Source organism: Anas acuta, chromosome 14 (assembly GCF_963932015.1).
Source record: "Anas acuta chromosome 14, bAnaAcu1.1, whole genome shotgun sequence".
Taxonomy (NCBI): Eukaryota; Metazoa; Chordata; class Aves; order Anseriformes; family Anatidae; genus Anas; species Anas acuta.
This window is the reverse complement of record NC_088992.1, coordinates 19,497,840-19,515,113: the sequence shown is the minus strand read 5'-3', so window position 1 is coordinate 19,515,113 and position 17,274 is coordinate 19,497,840. Positions and strand designations below refer to the sequence as shown.

General features: G+C 46.1%; 1 protein-coding gene across 2 annotated transcripts; it reads right to left on the bottom strand.

The window, feature by feature from the left end:
- Nucleotides 1-4,562: 4,562 nt before the first annotated feature.
- C1QTNF2 (C1q and TNF related 2) lies at nucleotides 4,563-13,098 on the bottom strand. Of its 2 annotated transcripts, XR_011101396.1 has the most exons (4): nucleotides 12,823-13,098; nucleotides 8,233-8,481; nucleotides 5,588-7,011; nucleotides 4,563-5,550 (listed from the first exon to the last, which is right to left on the bottom strand). XR_011101396.1 is itself a non-coding variant. In XM_068698222.1 (3 exons), the coding sequence occupies exons 2-3, from the start codon at nucleotides 8,471-8,473 to the stop codon at nucleotides 6,398-6,400; spliced, it is 855 nt and encodes a 284-aa protein (XP_068554323.1). In that variant the 5' UTR covers nucleotides 8,474-8,481; nucleotides 12,823-13,098; the 3' UTR covers nucleotides 4,563-6,397. The 2 variants fall into 2 exon arrangements, 1 of the variants encoding a protein (XP_068554323.1); XM_068698222.1 differs by having other exon boundaries at nucleotides 4,563-7,011.
- Nucleotides 13,099-17,274: the final 4,176 nt, after the last annotated feature.

The window sequence follows — 17,274 nt, the reverse complement described above, 5'->3', positions numbered from 1 at the left end:
ATGCTTCATTCAAAGTAAATATTTGTGTTGATTTTAATGTTCCTGGGAAAGTATTTTTGTGATCAACAAATCTGTTGACCAATTCTTCTGGTGAAAACATACCATCGTTGTTTATGGTCTATTTTCTGGCTTGTCCCCTGTTGTAAAAGAGAAGCAATGAAATTAATTGGCAACAGCTATTAAACCTACAGATAAAAGCTGCCACCAAGTGTCCATCAGAAATAATTTTCCCCTATTTTCTTTCTAGTACATCTAATTATCTTGGTATCCCTTAAACAAAGTACTTGAGTCCCTTAATTTAAGCAAGGACACTATTTTTTTTCTCTTTTTACTTGAAACTGAACACATGCTTAAGAAATGTTTTGTATAACGCTGAGCATTTCCTTACAAGTAATCCATTCATAATTCATACAATGATGTATTCGTTTTGTATAACTTTTTCACATCTGTATTATCTCAACATAATTCTCAAGTTTATTTGTGTTAAATAATTATTAATTGATATAAATTCTTCAAAATAAAGTTTCAATAATATGAACATAGTATAGATTTTCAAATATTCTTTACGTCCCTTTCATCTTTTGCTTCAAAACATTTTAAATCTATATTATTTAAGAAAATCTTGAGAGATTCCGTTTAAAAAAGAAAATTGATCCCTATAATGCTGGTTTTAATTTGCCAGTCAAAAGATTTTATTTTTCAAGATTATGGCCCATGTACTTCACCTTTTCCATTTGAAAATTAATCATCATGCATCAAAAGTGTCCTGCATTGATAATAAAAATTGAAAAAAATAATGAATCGAGTTGGTTCTCCTTTCTGTAGCATAGCCATGTTAGTGCTCAAAGACTGCCTTGCTGATAAAAAAAATAAAATAAAAAAAAAAAGTTTATTTGGTATCATAAACTATGCACAGTAACAAACTCAACAGATCAGTAGTTCTAGGAGTGATAAGAGCTCAGGAATAGCCTTGAACCTTGGAATTGCTTTATTTTGAAGGAGGGAGTGCCAGCAAGGCCACGTACATAAAACAAGGACTCCAGTACTATTCCATTTGATAGTCAAACAATCTGCAGACATTATACCATAACTTGACTTACTGATATTCTAAAAATTGGCTGCAGTTACAGTATATCTTTTCAACCCAAGAAGGATCATTCAAGTCATCAAAAAGTTCTGATATAATGGTACAGTTTGGGTAAAAATACAGTCTATAGTCACATCAGAACTGTGTTTATTAAACTTTCAAGTGTTTTAAAAGACAGACTGAGGCAGATCAAAGCAAAATCCCAGAGGACTCCTAAAGTAAATAGGCTTACATAGAATTTATATTAATTTAGAGAAAGTTTATGTTAATTCATCATCATTAATAAGTCATGGCTAAGTAAAGCACAGGTACAAAGACCGTAAGGTTTCACTGATATAAGCCTAGTTTCAAATCAATGACATTGAGGATTGAAGACTTTTTTCTCTAGAAAAATAAACAGTTTAATTCGAACAGGTCAGTATCTTCACCACTCTTCCATTGTTCTGAATGCTAAGACAATGAAATTTGTATAAAGCTGAACAAAGCTATCTGAAAATAGTTAAGGACACAACTTTAAGTTGTGTCTCTTAAGTTGTGGCCAGAGAGTGTCTCAGGCCACCTGCATTTTACCTGCCAGCACAATAAGCTCAGAAGAACCAGAGACTCAGTTAGGGAAACAACACCGTGGAAATGCTGCTGCATTGCAGAGAAAGTGCTGAGAGAGCTAAGCCTGCATCAGTAACGAGCTGAGGTGCTCTTAGTTGAGTCTATGTAGAAAAAAGGTGCTTCTTAGTCATCTTACGTGGAACACAAACAGCACCAACTCACGACTGTACCCCTATCAGGGAGGCTACAGGGTTATAATAGGATGGGGCAAGAGAACCATTATAATTTCCCCACAGTAAAATCCGTGGTGCCACATCTGGGGGCCAGGCCAGGGCCTGGGGGCAGCCGAGGCAGGAGCGCTGGGGGCTCGGGGCCCTGCAGTCACAGGCCTGTAATGTCCAGATGTAATTTGGCAGCTTCTACTGTGGAACCTGGGTCACTTCAAGTGCAGAAGTACAGCCTCTGGGAGACCGAGTTAAGGAATCAGAAGCAGCATCAGACAGTGGTGTTTATCCTGGGACTTGGGATCACCCAGTACTGAGTGCTTCCCAATTTGCCGATATTTGTGCAGAGTCTGAAAGCAAGCCTGACACTGCAAGGTACACCACTGCATGGTGTTGGGATGGACATGGGAAGGGGAAAGCCCTGTGGGAGCAGACATGAGCTCCTCTGGCAGAAAACCCTTTGCCACCATGGAGGGGACCTGGGCAGGTGTGTCACAGCCATGTCTGTGCTTGTCTCTAATGAGCCACAAGATGAACCTGCTGAGCCTTTATTGCTGAATGAACACAAAAGGTAGATGCTGCTGCTACCTTTCCTCACCTCCTCCTGGCATGCTGAATGCCCAGAGGGATTCACCTGTGACAAAACTTGGAGTACAAGGCAGCAAATGGCAGTGCTGGCACTCCCAGTGCAGAAGGCTATTGCAGCATAAGAGGTCTTGCATGAGGGCAGTAGATGCAGATGGCATCCTGCCTTGGTCAGTGTGTTCTTCCCTACCTCCCTCCCTCCTGATGGTATCTGCCCATGTGTTTGCTTGGCCAGGACATTCCCAGCTCTGCTCTCCCTGTGATGGAGGTGCTGGGAACTGCCTGGGCTGGAGCAAGCAGCCTGTGTGGGAGTGGTTCTGTCTTGCAAGAGCTTGCCTGTGAAAGCCAGAGCTCTTTATGTGGTGTTTTTTCCAGAAACTCCTGGAATATTTTATGTCTGGAATAAAATTTTGTTAATTCTGGTATTAAAAATAAATAAAAAAAGCTGCTTGGCTGGAGAAAAATGGAAGCACAAACCAAAATGCAGCCTGAAGATGCAGAAGCAAGCCAGAATGTGTTATTTTTGAAAATCTCTGAAGCCTGAGCCAGGCACTTTGGGGGGGGGGGAGGGGGAAGCACCCCAAATTCAGTGTTCCAGTGGTCAGCCTTGTGATGACCCAGTCACTTGCTGTTTCGCCAGCTGCTCTTCCCTCCCTCTTCTCCTGGCGAAGCAGGAGGAAGGAAACCTGCAGCTGCTTGGAATGATCCTTGTGCAGGATTGGGCTGAATAGAGACATTTTGTTCACCATGAAAGTTGCTTTGTTTGCTTTTAAGGCATGCTAAGAGGAAATTAATCTCTTTCACAGGAACCTGTGCAAGAGTGTATCCCTTCAAACACTCATACTTCTTTCACAGAAATAATTGATGCTTGGCATCTTTAACTGACTGCAGCCCAATGGGAGGTTAAATAATCAGAGAAAAATTAATACAGGGGAAGCTGTACCTCTCCATTTTGCCTGCAGTATCTGAAAGGTCTGAATTGTCCCTCGTGAGTCCTTGATGGCAGCAGATCTGCAAGGGCTGGGGCTAAGCCCTGCAGCACAGAAGCCACACTGTGACCTGGTGTAGTGGCAGGGGCAGTTCCCAAGGGTGGATGTGAGCATGGTGGAGCCAGTGTTCCTGGTCGGCAGGGAGGACCTCAGTCCCAGACTGAAAGCAAGCTGTATTTTACTGAGCACTTAGCAGGGGTCAGGGGGTTTCTCTGACATTTGCATTTTAATCTTCCAGACATAGAGACTCATTTGCAAATTTTCTTTTTCACTAGACAAAAAAGATGCTTTGCCAGAGCTAATAACTCCCATTGCTTCTCATCAAGGGAAGCCAGCTAGGGGAAGTCCTCAGAGGACTGACAAGGGGAAATGCTCCCTGCAGGGGCCTTCTGAGTTAACAGGGGACAACTGGGAGTTTAGTTGTATAGGATGGTTGATGGTTCAGCTGAGCTAGCTCCTGACTGCTGCTTTCCTTCCATGTTCCTCTTCTCAGTCTAGTTCCCCACAACGCTCTCCCATCCCCTCCCAGCTCTGGTACCTGCATTGCACCAAGTGGAGTCACCTCAAAGCTGGTGAAAAACTAATCTGCCTATACATCAGAAAAAAAAAATAAATCATTTTGGGAATGGGTGATATATTGAATTGAGGGGAGGGAAGGACTGCAGAAGGGAGCACTCTTTTGGCAGCAGTCCTGCCACGTCCCTCAGGCTGCCTCTAACATGGTGCTGGGGAGCTGTGTCAGGGCAGATACCTGCAGGCACATTGGCTCTGCCCAAAAGCTGTCCTGGCCCCAGCTGTGCTCCCAGGCTGTGAAGGTGGGAGTGCAGGGATGAGTGCTGGGAGAGAAAGGCAGTGCTTGAACTGCTGCTGCCTTCAGGAAGCTGTCTACAAAATGCACCCCAGGACATCCTAAATGAGAGTCTTCCTAAATGAGCAGCCACTGCCAGGGAAAGGACACCTGCCAGAAAGGTGAGCAGCTTCAAGGGAATGGACAGATCCTATTCTTCCACCTTGCAGATAGTCTTGGATAGAGAGCCCTTTGGAGAGAGGAGATACTCTGTTGACACCTGGCCCTGGTGTCAACCATCACTAAAACTAAAAGTGTCTATGGAATCTGTAGCAGTTCTGAAATAACTTCTAGAACACTGCTTTATTAGTATCAAGGGTATTCCAGTATTTTTGTACAGCTTTATTTCCATAAAATGTATTTGAAATTATTTTTGTAAGACATAACACAATTACTGTAGTTCATCAATATCATGCAACTATTTTAATTTGTAAAAGTAAGATTTTTTTAAAAATATCTTAATTTGTTCTTATGGACTACTCCTTCAGTTCCTGAATATGAAGATTAGGGGAGCTGGAAATTCATATGAGGTTTAGTGAAGTGATAAAGGAGCCAAGAAATATGAATGTGGAAACCAAGAAGATGCATCTGATAGTGAGGAAGACTCCTTCCATCTGGCTGCTGAGATAGCCCTCTGTTACAGGGTGGGTTTGACATCCTGGGGCAAGGCAGCCAACTGGGCAGCTTGATAGCAGGAGAGCTCTTCTTGCTATGGTAATAGCAAATCCTTTTGGAGCACATCCCTGTATTAGCCGCTGTTTGGGTTGGAAAGAAAGGCAAAGCTCAACATAGCAAAAGCAAAAAGCTCAGCTTTTGACTTTTCTGCCCCTTATTTTTTAAATACCATTTAGCACCAAGACATTGATTTTAGAGTATCTGTAATACTGACATACAAAACAAAACAAAAAAAAAAAAACAAAGCATATTGGTAAGACCAGAGTCTGTGTGTAGCCTTAAGCCCTTGAGGAGGATCTCAGCAGCACCACAAGTATCTCCTTCCAGCAGACGCTGGCAGGGATGAAGGAAAAACTGGCAAGAATCAAGAAATGGGCGTGTTAATGAAGCTGTTTCTGTAGTGAAGGTTCATGCTGTCTCAGAAAATTCAGTCCTATCTGCAAAGTTCCCTCTCTGCCAAGGGTAGGAGGCTGGCAAGAATTTGGCTTGCACAACCAAAGTCTGTCTCTGATCATATCTTATCCGTGCTTGCCTGAAAGCCAGCACAGGACCCCAGCACCAGTACGAGCAGCTGAAATCTGAGCAATGCCAGCAGTGCTTGATGCAACAAGATATATCTTACCAGGAGTTTTACCTTCAGCCTTTAGCTCTCTCCTTTGTGGCATGTCCTGTTTAGAACGGATGCCTTTGCTTATTAGTTCTGCTTTGATGAGGCTGAGAGTTACTGGCACTTTTGTAACAGTAGCTGGTAACTTCCTGACTTTTAGGAAGCTGGTAAAATGTAACAAGTATTATTATTATTATTATTATTATTATTATTATTATTATTATTATTATTATTATTATTATTATTATTATTATTATTATTAGTGGGTGGCAGAGAGGCACTGATATAATCTCCAACATCAATTGCACTTAGGAGCTCAGATTTCAGGAAATGATTTTTGATCCTCACACTTTATAATAATACAATAATGAAAACGTTCTGCACCAGTACTTGAGTTACATGTCCATGGCACAGTTGGATGGTGGTGGGAAAACGTAACAGGTAGCTTCAAGGCTTAGAGACTCATGAGGTTACTTAAAGGTTGTTCCTACTAATCCTGGCACACCCTATGGAGTAGTTGGTGACATCAAGTAAATATCTAAGGAGCCAATGCAGGCTGTTAGTGCGAAAAATGTGGAATGGTATAACTCCACACATGTCCATGTACAGGCTACACTTTGCTGGACTGAGGTCACATCCATTTCCTATTTTTGGGTTTTTTTATTTTATTTTATTTTATTTTATTTTATTTTATTTTATTTTATTTTATTTTATTTTATTTTATTTTATTTTATTTTATTTTATTTTATTTTATTTTATTTTATTTTATTTTATTTTATTTTTTTATTTTATTTTATTATTTTTTTATTTTATTTTTGTATGGGTTTGTTTTTTGCTCTATATTTCATTGAGATAATCTTGATCAGGATAGATCAGGAAGCCGGTGAACAAACTGTCTGTCCAGTAGGGGTCATAAAAGAGCCCGTTTTGTTCAGAGTAAAAGATCTGCAGCCATACTTCATCCTCCTGCTTCAGAGAAAGGATGGTTGATCCAGAGGCAACATCGTGGTTCCCAGTGTTGGCATCAAAGGTCTTGATCCGGTACTGCCCATTGTGGACCAAGCCAATGGCCAAATGTTTGTTGGCCAAGGTGATATCATAAGTGAAGTAGTAAATACCTGGGATACTGCATATAAATTTCCCACTGGAAGCGTTGTAATGTCCTCCTTCATTCATAAGGATCCTGTCAAATTTGATGGGCAGCCTTTCCCTTGGGTAGCTTTTGGAGACAGCCACAGAAAAGGCAGATTTGGCTTTGTTGGCATTACAGGTGCAGGGTCCTGGCATGCCAGTCTCACCCTTGTTCCCTTTGGGTCCTTTCTTTCCTGGTGCTCCTTTCTTTCCAGGATTGCCTTTTAAACCCTTTGGTCCTCGTGGGCCTGCCTTACCGATAGCTCCCGCTTTCCCCTTTGGTCCTGGCTTGCCTGGGTTTCCTGTTCTGCCCTGTGGACCTAGAAGACAAATAACCTTGTAAACTTTTTAGTTAAAATATGGCGAGTGGAAAGGGATTATATCAATGCGTCAGTATGCTTTCATTTGGGAGGAAAACCTTGCTAGTGAGAATCCTAATGAAATACCACCTGGGGCAGGATGTGTCAGGACTGATTAACCACATTAAGTAGCTGGCATGATAACAGGACTTGGGAGCAGGAAAGCCTGTCCTCTTTAAGGACCAAAAGGCTGGTTCAGTTATCTGACTCACTTGAGAAAAAGGAGTAATAAATTATAAAGCTAGCCGGGGAAAAGCTTTAAATCTTTGGGTTTTGAAGGAGCTGGATGAGTTTGTGAAGCTTTTAGAAACTAGCTTTGAGCAGATGGGTATGTTTAATCTTCTGCCTAATTTTTTTACATTTAACATGAAACTGTGTTGTAAAAGATGGATTCTAGGTGTAGAAAAAATGCCCAGTTTAGCTGGGATCTGGACCAGTCATGAACCAGAAGACACCTAGTGCAGGGACTGCCTTGAGATAGGGAGCAAGTTGGGCTCTGTCACAGTGGTGAAACGGCTGGTGAGCCCTGAGTGTGGTAGTATCTGATAGAAGAAAATTACACAGGGATTTATTTTGTGTCTCTTGACCTGCTGTAGCAACTAGATTTAAATGTGGCTGCTGCTGGAAACTTGTTCTCCAGAGTCTGTTTTGGGGGTGAGAGAAGAGAAGATGGTATCAAGAGAAGATTGGTATGGTGGTGTTCTGCTGAACCAGGAGGGCACTCTGGGGTGGCAGTGGGAGATCAGCGGGATCTGACTCCTGCTGGTCCTGCTGGTCCTGGTCCTCAGTAAGGTCCAAGTTAAACAGGAATCCCACCTCAGGATTAAACTATGGTTGACATTTGCTTTGATTTAGGTGGAGCATGGTAAGAGCAGTGTCTGCTACCCAGTTAGGGTGCTCTAGGGAGCCAGGACTAAATTTTTGCTTCTGAATTTGTTTCCCTTGAAAGCAGCAATCCAAGACTAGTCCAAGAGTGTCTCTTGACTAGGGTGAGTGTGTCAAAACAGGGAAAATCTCCCTCCGGAGGAAAATGTGCAATATTAAAATGAAGATGATAAGAATTACATGCAGCATTAAGACTCTATTAGCAAAAAATATATATTTTGGAAGGTTTTGGCACAGTGTTTGGGATGATGCTTTTATATTTTATTCTTATTTCACAAAGAATTTCTTCCCTCTTACCTTCATCACCGTGCTCGCCTTTGTCCCCGTCCTTGCCATCCTTGCCGTCTTTCCCTGGGAAGCCCATCCTGCCAACTGTCCCTGGAGCACCGGGAGCACCGGGAGGCCCGGGAGGCCCGGGGGGGCCTGGCAGGCTGCATGCCAGCTGGGGACCCTCCTGCAGCGCTGCCTTGGCAAAGCCCCCGAGGATGTGGTTTGCCACGCAGGGCATGGTCCAGAGGAGGAGGACAGCAGAGATCATGGCACAGCCTGCAGAAATGAGATGGGATCAGAGGTGTGTGGGGAGCAGTGGGTGAGGGCATGGCAGTGTTCCCTCTGTCAGGACTGCGTGTTGTGGAGACTCATAGAAATGGAACGTTTTTTGGCAGGGCAAGGAAGCTGTTTGTTTTGGAGGGATGCAAATTCAAGGCTTTTGCTCAGGGAATTTTCCAGATCTGAGCAATATTTCCTTTTTAAACTTGCTCTTCTCTATACTCCTATCCATGACCACCCATCCTTTTTCCTGCTCTCCCGTCTTTCTCATGCTAATATACCTGGCAGCTCCAGCTCCCCTCTGAAGTCTGTCTGTGACTGTTTATCTATGTGCAAGGAAGGACTGAGACAAGGTCAGAGTCCAAAATGTCTCTGGCCTCTCCCACAGCCTTCCCAAACCCCTTCACTGCTCTCCTCCTTTACCATTCCCCTCCTCTTTGCCCTTCCCTTCTCTGAAAAATAAGCTATTGTTTTAAGTATAGAATATAACGAAGGGGGATTTTTTGGAGCATCCTGGACTCTGCCTTCATTCACAGGACGGTGCTGAGCCTCCTGGGCTTGTCTGACTCCACTCATGGATGGGAGGAGGGTGTTCTGATAGGAAATGATTTCTGAATACAGCTATTTCCATGGAATCGGTGATGCAGAGCAGTTACCCTGCAGTAAAATCTCCCTCTGGATGTCTGTGTGTGGAGCTGTTTGCAAGGAGCTGTGCACAGAGTAAGCCCTCTGCATCTTGAAGCAGAACTCAGGTGCACTGCCAGCTGAGAGAAGAAGAGTTTAAACTAGGATTTGTGTTGGTTCTGCACATGGTTACAGCTGTAGTTAAAAGAGGATTTCCTCTGTGTCATCAGTTTCTGTCTACCCGTGGGTGCAGTGCTTGTGCTGTTCCCTTCCCAGCTCTGAAGGATGCCGTGCAGCTGGGGGTGCCCCAGCTGAGGATTTTCCCCCTCCCTTTGCCAGGGAGGGAAGTGACAGCTGTGGGCACTGACCACGGGGCTGCGGCAGAGGCTGATGGAGCTGGGCTGTTTTCCAGTAGCCTCGGGGTAGAAACGAACTGGTGATGAGTGAAAGGCTTCCCCTGACGCAATCTCTTTCTTTGCGTTTCTGTAGTTGCAGTAGCCCTTGAAATGAAAGCCTAAAGCTGCCCCTTACAACTCTGGCTGGTTCATTGTTTGCTTGGTAGCTCTGTGATCAGTCAAGATGAAGCCAGAGGAATGTTTTAAAGGCATTAGCCACATATCACTTTGGTACCACTCCTGTTCCCCAAGCTAAGATGTACACATGCTTATATGATGGCAAAGACTCCTGTGAAATGCAGTCTGTCCCTTACTGCAGCCACCCTGTACTGTAGGAGGCTCTGAAAGCCATCCACTTGTGTGGGCTTTCTTATCACATCCTCAAGTTCTGTGAGCTAAACACAGAAGCAAGGCTTACAAAGCAAGAAAACTGCCTTTCATATATTTCTTCGTACTCTGGTGCTGCAGTAAATTTACAGCTAACCATAAAAGTGGCAGACAGATGAGCTGTGACATCCCAAACCTCTCATGGGCCATTTGGTCAGGCAGGGTCCTGCTTGGTGTCAAGGCAAACAGTGGGAGGCTTTGGCTTCTCTCCAGCGTGTTCTGCTTAACTCTGGCACTGGGAAGGTGTTCAAAGCACCGTATGCATTGCATGTTGCCTTAGTACTTTCTCCTGCTATCGGCTCCTGAAGGGGGTGGAAATGCACATTACATGCTCCAAATCCACCCAGCAATATGCAACACGTTAATGCTGAGTGGGAGCTCCCTGTCCTGCAATACGTGGAATTAGGAACATGCAGAGGAGTGGGAAATGCAGAACAGATCTCCGGGCGGGGGCTGCCTACTCAGCTGGTCTGTTCTGGTCTCTTCCACTTTTCTTATACCCAAGTTTATTTGCTGATGTAAAGTGTTGGTTTAATGGCCTTGTGAGACCCAAACCACAAACCGGTATTGATGCGGACCGCTGAATAAAGACTTCTTGCTCACAGAAAGGGGATCAAAGTGCTAAAATGCCTGCAGAGCAGGGAGTTCCTAAGGGAAGGTCCATCCCCACTTCCCAGTAACCACCTCAAATGGGGCAGAAGAGAAGGGAGAGACATTTGGAGATGTATGACTCTAATTAGTTGTGGCAAGGAGATATTTTGTTGTGGGGCATAACTGAGGGGGTGGGAGAAAAAAAAGGAGGGACTGCTTCACAAATGAGTTTGAGTGAGCACAAGGCAGAGGGCAGGGCACCTTCTCTTAACCTTTCTTAGCGCAGGTACTTTTGTTTACCCTCAAACAACCCCAGTAGTTAACCCAATGGGATAAACCACAAAATACCCTGAGGCTGAGAGGTTTGTAGTACCAATACTCTAACAGATGAGGAATATTTGGCTACCTGGAGCAGTGCTCTGTTGCAACTCCCGAGTCAATAGTAATTTTTGTCTCTGCAAGTCCTCTTCATCCCACACCATAGGAGTGTGTGTGGCATGGGAGCATGGTCACATTCGCAAGAGAATCTATAAATAATCTTTTAAAGAAACCTCCGAAAGAAAACAAGCTCTGTGCTGGTCCACCTTAAAAGGAAAATTGCTCTTCAATGTAGAACATATGATGAGCTCCAAGAAGCAAATTGGAAACAGATCAGCATCTTTCCTCTCCTTGGCACAAGCAGTAGACCTGGCACTGAAGACCACGCAGCACAGTTTCAGCTGAGATCTTACTGTTATAGTAACATTTTAATTAATGCCTTTTGTAATAGGGTCTTGGACACTTAATGGCCATGACAAACACATGGTGTGTGGGTCACAACCCCCACCATGCCCTGGAGGCTATGAGAGCTGGTGGTGGAGCGCTGCTTGAGTTGGAGACAAGTCAGGGGTGGATGTGGTGGAGATGGTGGAGCTGAGCTGTTCTGAGGTAGAGCCCTCTGGGCTCCCAGATGCTATGCAGGCTCCAGGCTGAGGCCTCAGGTCTTCATCCCAACTGGGTCGTTTGTCTGCCAGCCTCTGGGCTCTGAGAGAGGCTCCAAAATGTACTGTGAATGTGGGAAGCCTGAGCTGGAAGGATGCAGCACAGGCAGGTGGAGTGACAGGTGTCCATCAACTGGGATTTAGGTATGAGGATTCCCTGTGTCCTTCAGCTGAAACCACAGAAATTGCTGCTGTGGCACCCAGGGCATCCACTGGGGCCAGTGTAGTCCCTAAAATAGTGCTGTGGAATCCCACAGGATAATTTTGGGGAATGTTTGTGAAGAAGCAAACTGGGAAGGAGATGGCTTTAGAAAGTGTTCACTTGTGAGTCTTAAGGCTGGAGCACAGCTCTATAGAAAATGTGTCAGGCTTCTGCGGCCCGTGGAGCATTTCTGCAAGGGAACTGCTCTCTAATGGCTTTTCTGTGCAAGCTGCTTGTCCCCAGAGCATCTCTGTCACTTGGGAGCCCCCTTTCCAGGAGCTTTGTCCCCACAGGGCTCCTTGCAGCCCCTGCTCCTGATTGCTGGCTTGCAGCAGCTAGAGTTGGCTCACAGAAAGGAGCTTGGGGGACACATCTCTGGCCGTGTCCCCCTTTGTCTGCTGCAGCATCCCTGCTGTGAGTGCCTGCTGGAAGCCCCCATGTGACTACTTCTATTACCTGAGCTATTTCTGGGGATGTATGTGCATTCAAAAAGGGCATCTGCAAGAAACAATTTTGCCCATAGGAGTGAGCCCCAGGTGCAAAGGAGCAGCTGTAGCTCCTGGTGCTTGTGGGGTGGCTGGGCTGAAAGCACACCAGAGGGAAAGCCCCAAGGGTTTGCCAGGCATGGTGGCCACACAGTGGATTTTGGCCAGGGAAACCACCTTGAGCAGTTCCATGCACCTCTGCGTGGGGAGCAAAAGCTGAAATACATGCATTTAATTTCTGATACAAGCCAATGGAGTAGCTATAGCAGATATTAATTTGATTTTTTGCACAAAGTAATGTCAAAGGAGATAAAGGAAAGTGCATCTCCTGCACCCAAAATGGCATCGCCTCCTCCGCTGAAAGCAGCTGCAGTGCCTGAGTCAAGCCTTCCCCAGTCCCAGGACAGAGCTGTGGCGCAGCAGCTGCTGCCTGGTACCAGAGTGAAGGGGGAGGCTGTGGTTTCGGCTGGGCGAGGTGGGTGCTCCTGCTGGAAACCCGAGGAATGTTTCCTTCCCAGATGGTTTCTTTTAACTTGCTGCTGCTGTCTTTATGGATTCCTGTGCAGGCATTGGAAACCTGAGTGCTTCATCAGTTAGACCTTATTTGGTAAGTTTCCCAAGTTAAGGTTAAGAAAAGGAGGGAAAAGAAAAAAAGCAAAAGTGAATTTACTCACCCAGGCTGATCTCTTCAGCGAGATCTTGACAGGCACTGGAATCCTGCACAGTTTTGCAGATGTTTTGCCGCAGATCGCTGTCACGCAGCAGAGCACAGAGCCCGTCCTGCCACGACAGTGTCCTTCTGAGATTGCTCTGCAGTCCTCACTTCTTGGGTCTTTTGTCTTTATTAATGTTTTACCCCGTTTTGCATGTATCACTAGCTTCCTGCAGCAGATCTAGGTTTTGGCTCCGCTTTGCCAAAGACATAGTTTTATTATTGTGTAATGGGTCCAAGCCTCTTCCTCTGTCACGTGGTATGGGCAGAAAGCTTTATGCACACACGGCTGGAAAGCTCTCAGTGCCTGGGGAGCCTCTCGCCTCTCTCCTGTGCAGTCTGTGAGGAAGGCTCAGGAGTTTGCCTGGGCCATTTCTGGCATGTTCTGCCTCTCTGCCATAGCCACTGCCCACCCATACAGGCAGAATTTGTAAGGGTACAGGGACTGAACCAGGGAGTAATGTAGAAGCTTGGTCCTAGAGCACTAGCAAGGGAAACAGATCTTATGCTGAGGGTGAAAGCTCACTTGTTGTGTCTAAAGTAATTTAGACAAATCAGTAAGGGGCAGATCATTCCAGGCTTGAAGTAAAAGACATCACTGTGAAGCAGCAGCTTTGTAAATGTGGGTTTTGAGAGGACACAGCAGATGCTTTACAAGTGCCCCCGGTGGATGTGGGAGACAAGATGTGGAGACCTTGACACCAAGATATCGGGGCAGGACTGTTCCTGCCTTTGGAAAGGGTGAGGGCTTTGTTTTAAGCTTGCAAAGTAATTACAAAGTCCTACCAGTTGTTGAAGATAGGCAGCAATGCTGGAAGTGGTGCCCGAAATGGGCGTTGGGCCACTGTGGAGTGCCCAGCGAGCGGTGCCAAGAGGGCAGCGGTGCCCAGGGGCCGTCCTGTCCCACTGCTGCTTCTGGCTGCAGGCCCCTGCCCAGTGCCTGGGACAGGCGTGTGCTGGCGGCTGGGCTGCGAGGTCAGCCAGCGAATGTTTTCTGCTCAGTGCAAGTCCTCTGAAGTACTCCACAAGCTTCACTCATTCTTCTGCCAGAATTCATCCTTAGCAGAGATTGCTTTTTCTTATTTTTTTTTTAAGCTTTGCCCTGAACTTGCTCTCGAAACATGGTGAGAAAGGTTTTAGCTGCATGTATGCACTACAGACATAACATAAAAATAAAGTGTGCCTGCACTTCGCTTGGTGAGCTGCAGTCAGTGAGGCTACCCTGGAGGGGTGGGGATGTCTCACTGAGCCTGGGGCTGCTGCCATGATGTGCTGGCAGCCCAGGCACCAACAGACAGCACAGCAGAGTTGCACATTCAAATATTATAAATATATTTTCCTTGGTGGGGCCCTCTCCCCCACACACAGGACCAGCTTTTCCCACACTGAGTGGCTTTGCAGTGGGAAGTCCCTGGTGCAGGAGCAGCCACGTGCAGAGGAGCCATCAGCACGCCCAGCACCAGGAAAGAACCGAGGTGGAGAAACCCAACAGCCCTGCTGGGAAATGCGAGGTAGGACCGAGGCAGCCACAGCTGCTGGGGGTTTGCGTCAGAGAGGGCCTGACCTGCTTCGGTGGTGTGGGGACGCTGCGTGGGGATGCTGCGCCTGCCGACACCGAGCCCGGGCCTCAGGCGGCTCTGCTGCAGAACGTGCTTGGCAGCACCTCGAGGAGTAAATGCACTGCCTGTCCACAGGGAAACACAGCAGCCCTGGCACGTGGGCCTTGGCTCTGCTTTTGTTAGCTGGACACTGCAGGGAAGCGTTATAAGAGATGGTGTCATGTTTGTGCTGCTTCTTAACGACAGGCTCCCTGCGTGGACTGGCAGATGTGGGTGTCTAGCACAGGGAACGGGGCTCGCTGCCTGCCTCTGCACATCTCTGGTGTGGGATGTACATGGGACTGGGGCTCCAGACCCTGCCACGGAGGGGTGCTGGGATCCGTGGTGCCTCCTTGACACCAGAGCCTTGCTGCCAGGGAAAGGCGTGCTGCCCAGCCCCTGCGGAATAAAAACTGAAGTTTTAAGCTCTGCCATCTCCTGTGAACATATTTTGGGTGGGAAATGTAAGCACCTAAATGTGAGTGACTTCTGGTTCCCTTCCGAGATAGAGGCCAGGACTGTGTCTCAGCAAAAAAGGCTTTTCCCATGCTGTTTTGGGGAGTGCTGCTGCATTGCACTCCTACAGATACTGACCTTGCAGCAGTGACTTTGGAACCAAATAAAATGAGTCAGCAAAGGCAAAAATAGCTGCAGTTAACACAGAGGCTTGAGACACCCTGAAATTCAGCCTTCAAGGTGAAGATGGGAAACAGCAATGCAAGTATGCCTCTCTTCAAAGATGTGTCGGTCCTTTGATTTTTTTTCTTCCCTGTTTGGAAGATACTAAGGGGAGGGAAAAGTATTTTCTACCCAACAGGTCTGCTGGCTTAACATGGAACGGTGATTTGGATAATTTTTATTGCACTGCCTGAAAGGAGCTTGTAAGTCTCTGAGCAGCCTTCAGAGAGTGATTGTCCCTCTCCAAAAGCCCCCATAAAATGAGTCAAATCTCTGTTTAAACTTCAAGGATACCCTGGAGACGATTAGCTCTGCTTAGGAACTGCAGCCCTAACCCATTAAGATAAAAATAAATAGGACTTATTTTGGGAAGAGGGAAATGGGAACCAGCCCAAACACACCAGTGAGCCACTGCCAGCACACTGCAGATGTTTTTTTTTTTTTTTTTTTTTTTTTTTTTTAATCTGTTTCTTTTGTCTCATGCATCTTCTAGTTCAAAGTGAAATTCCACATTCTCTTTGACTCGCTGAATCTGAGTTATCTGATCACTTATTTAGCCAAGAAAAGACTCTTCTGAAAATGCCTTGTATTTCCCAAGAAGGCTTAAAAAAGAAAAACAAAAAGCATGGAAAATTATAGAGTTCTCTAGGAGACAAATCTTATAGACAGGAAGCTGAGTGACAGGGAAATGCAGTGACTTTGGTTTCTCCAGGATCAGGTTAAACAGAGCCAGTGACCATCAGCAGCCCAGAGGAGAGGTGGATAGCAAATGACTTATGTAGTAGAGTGGGCAAAAAGCAAAATGAGCTCCTTGAACTGCCAGCCAGGTACAGACATGGGCAAGAAACAATGCCCGAAAGCCAGAGTTGGTCCAGAAACCTTGCAGATTCTCCATAAAGGTGTAGGGTCCTTTTTAGGGGGTCCCTTGGGGGCCAGACCTGAGGTTGGCTACATCTCCAGCCCCACTGCTGGGGGCTGAGCATCACCAACAGCAATCCCAGCACCTGGGGACGAGGGCAGCATTGTTCAGGCCAGGAAAGCCAGTGCCGAGTGCCACCTGTGCCACAGCACAGTACCTCTGTCTTCAGGGCAAAGCTCCATCCCCCAGAGACGGGAAAAATGTCTCCTGTGAGCAGTGACAGGCTGCACAGATAGCTACAGACAAATCCCCTCTCCCTCTGGTGCTTTCCAATTTTGCATTAGAGCTGCCTTTTGTGTTCTCAGACAATAATTTGCTAAAAACGGACTTCCCCCAATTCCTAAAATATTGAGAAAACACCAGTGTATCAGCAGAACGTGCTGTGGGGCTGTGCTGTCTCTGGCCTTGAAAGCTGCAGCCAGGTGCTTTTGCTTCTGCAGATGCCCAGCATGCGGCTCTCTTAAAGCAAGGAGGGGCAGCCAAGCCAAGCCAGCAGGCAGCTGAACCACCGCCCTCTCCCTCCCCTTTCCCAGCCATGGTGTGCAGAACCAGGACAAGTGCTTGGGATGGGAAATGCCTCAAAGTGTATGGGTATGCTGCAGCCTGAGCTGAAGGGAGCTAGGCTGGGTGTGTTTTACAGTGGGTGCGCATTATGGTGTTAGCATGTTTTGTAGCAGCTTTTGGATGAAAAGCAGCCCTGGGTGTACTGGGTCTGGCTGGTATGTTAACTTTCCCCGCAGCAGCCCATACAGTGCTGTGCTCTGCACTTGTAGCTAGAACAGCAGTGTTATCACACCAGGGTTGTGTCTGCTGCTGCGCAGTGCTGGCACAGCATCAGGACTCTCTCTAACCCTCTTAAGGGGTTGGTAAAAAAGTGAGTAAGGAACATCACCAGGGCAGCTGACCTAAACCAACCAAATGGATATTCCATACTATATGATGTCACACTCAGCAATAAGAGGTGGAAAAAGGAAGCAGAGGGGAGGGGTGGGCTCTCATTGCAAAAATGTCTGTCCTCCCAAACACCAGCTACGTGTGTTGAGGCGCTGCTTCAAGGATGTGGTCAAGCATTGCCCATTTGTGGGAAGTAGAGAGCAATTTATTTCCTCTGTACTTCCACACAGCCTTTGCTTTTTTGTTTGTTGTTGTTCTGTTTTTTTTTTTTTTTTTTTTTTTTTTTTTTTTTCCCTCTTTTCCCATTTCCCTTTTTCCCTTTAGT

What these genes read in the sequence shown, in the direction of transcription:
- C1QTNF2 (XM_068698222.1), bottom strand. Translation starts at nt 8,473, where the DNA reads ATGATCTCTGCTGTCCTCCTCCTCTGGACCATGCCCTGCGTGGCAAAC. An exon ending in AGGCGAGCACGGTGATGAAG is followed by an intron (nt 7,012 to 8,232) that starts GTAAGAGGGAAG and finishes TTTGTCTTCTAG; the next exon opens with GTCCACAGGGCAGAACAGGA.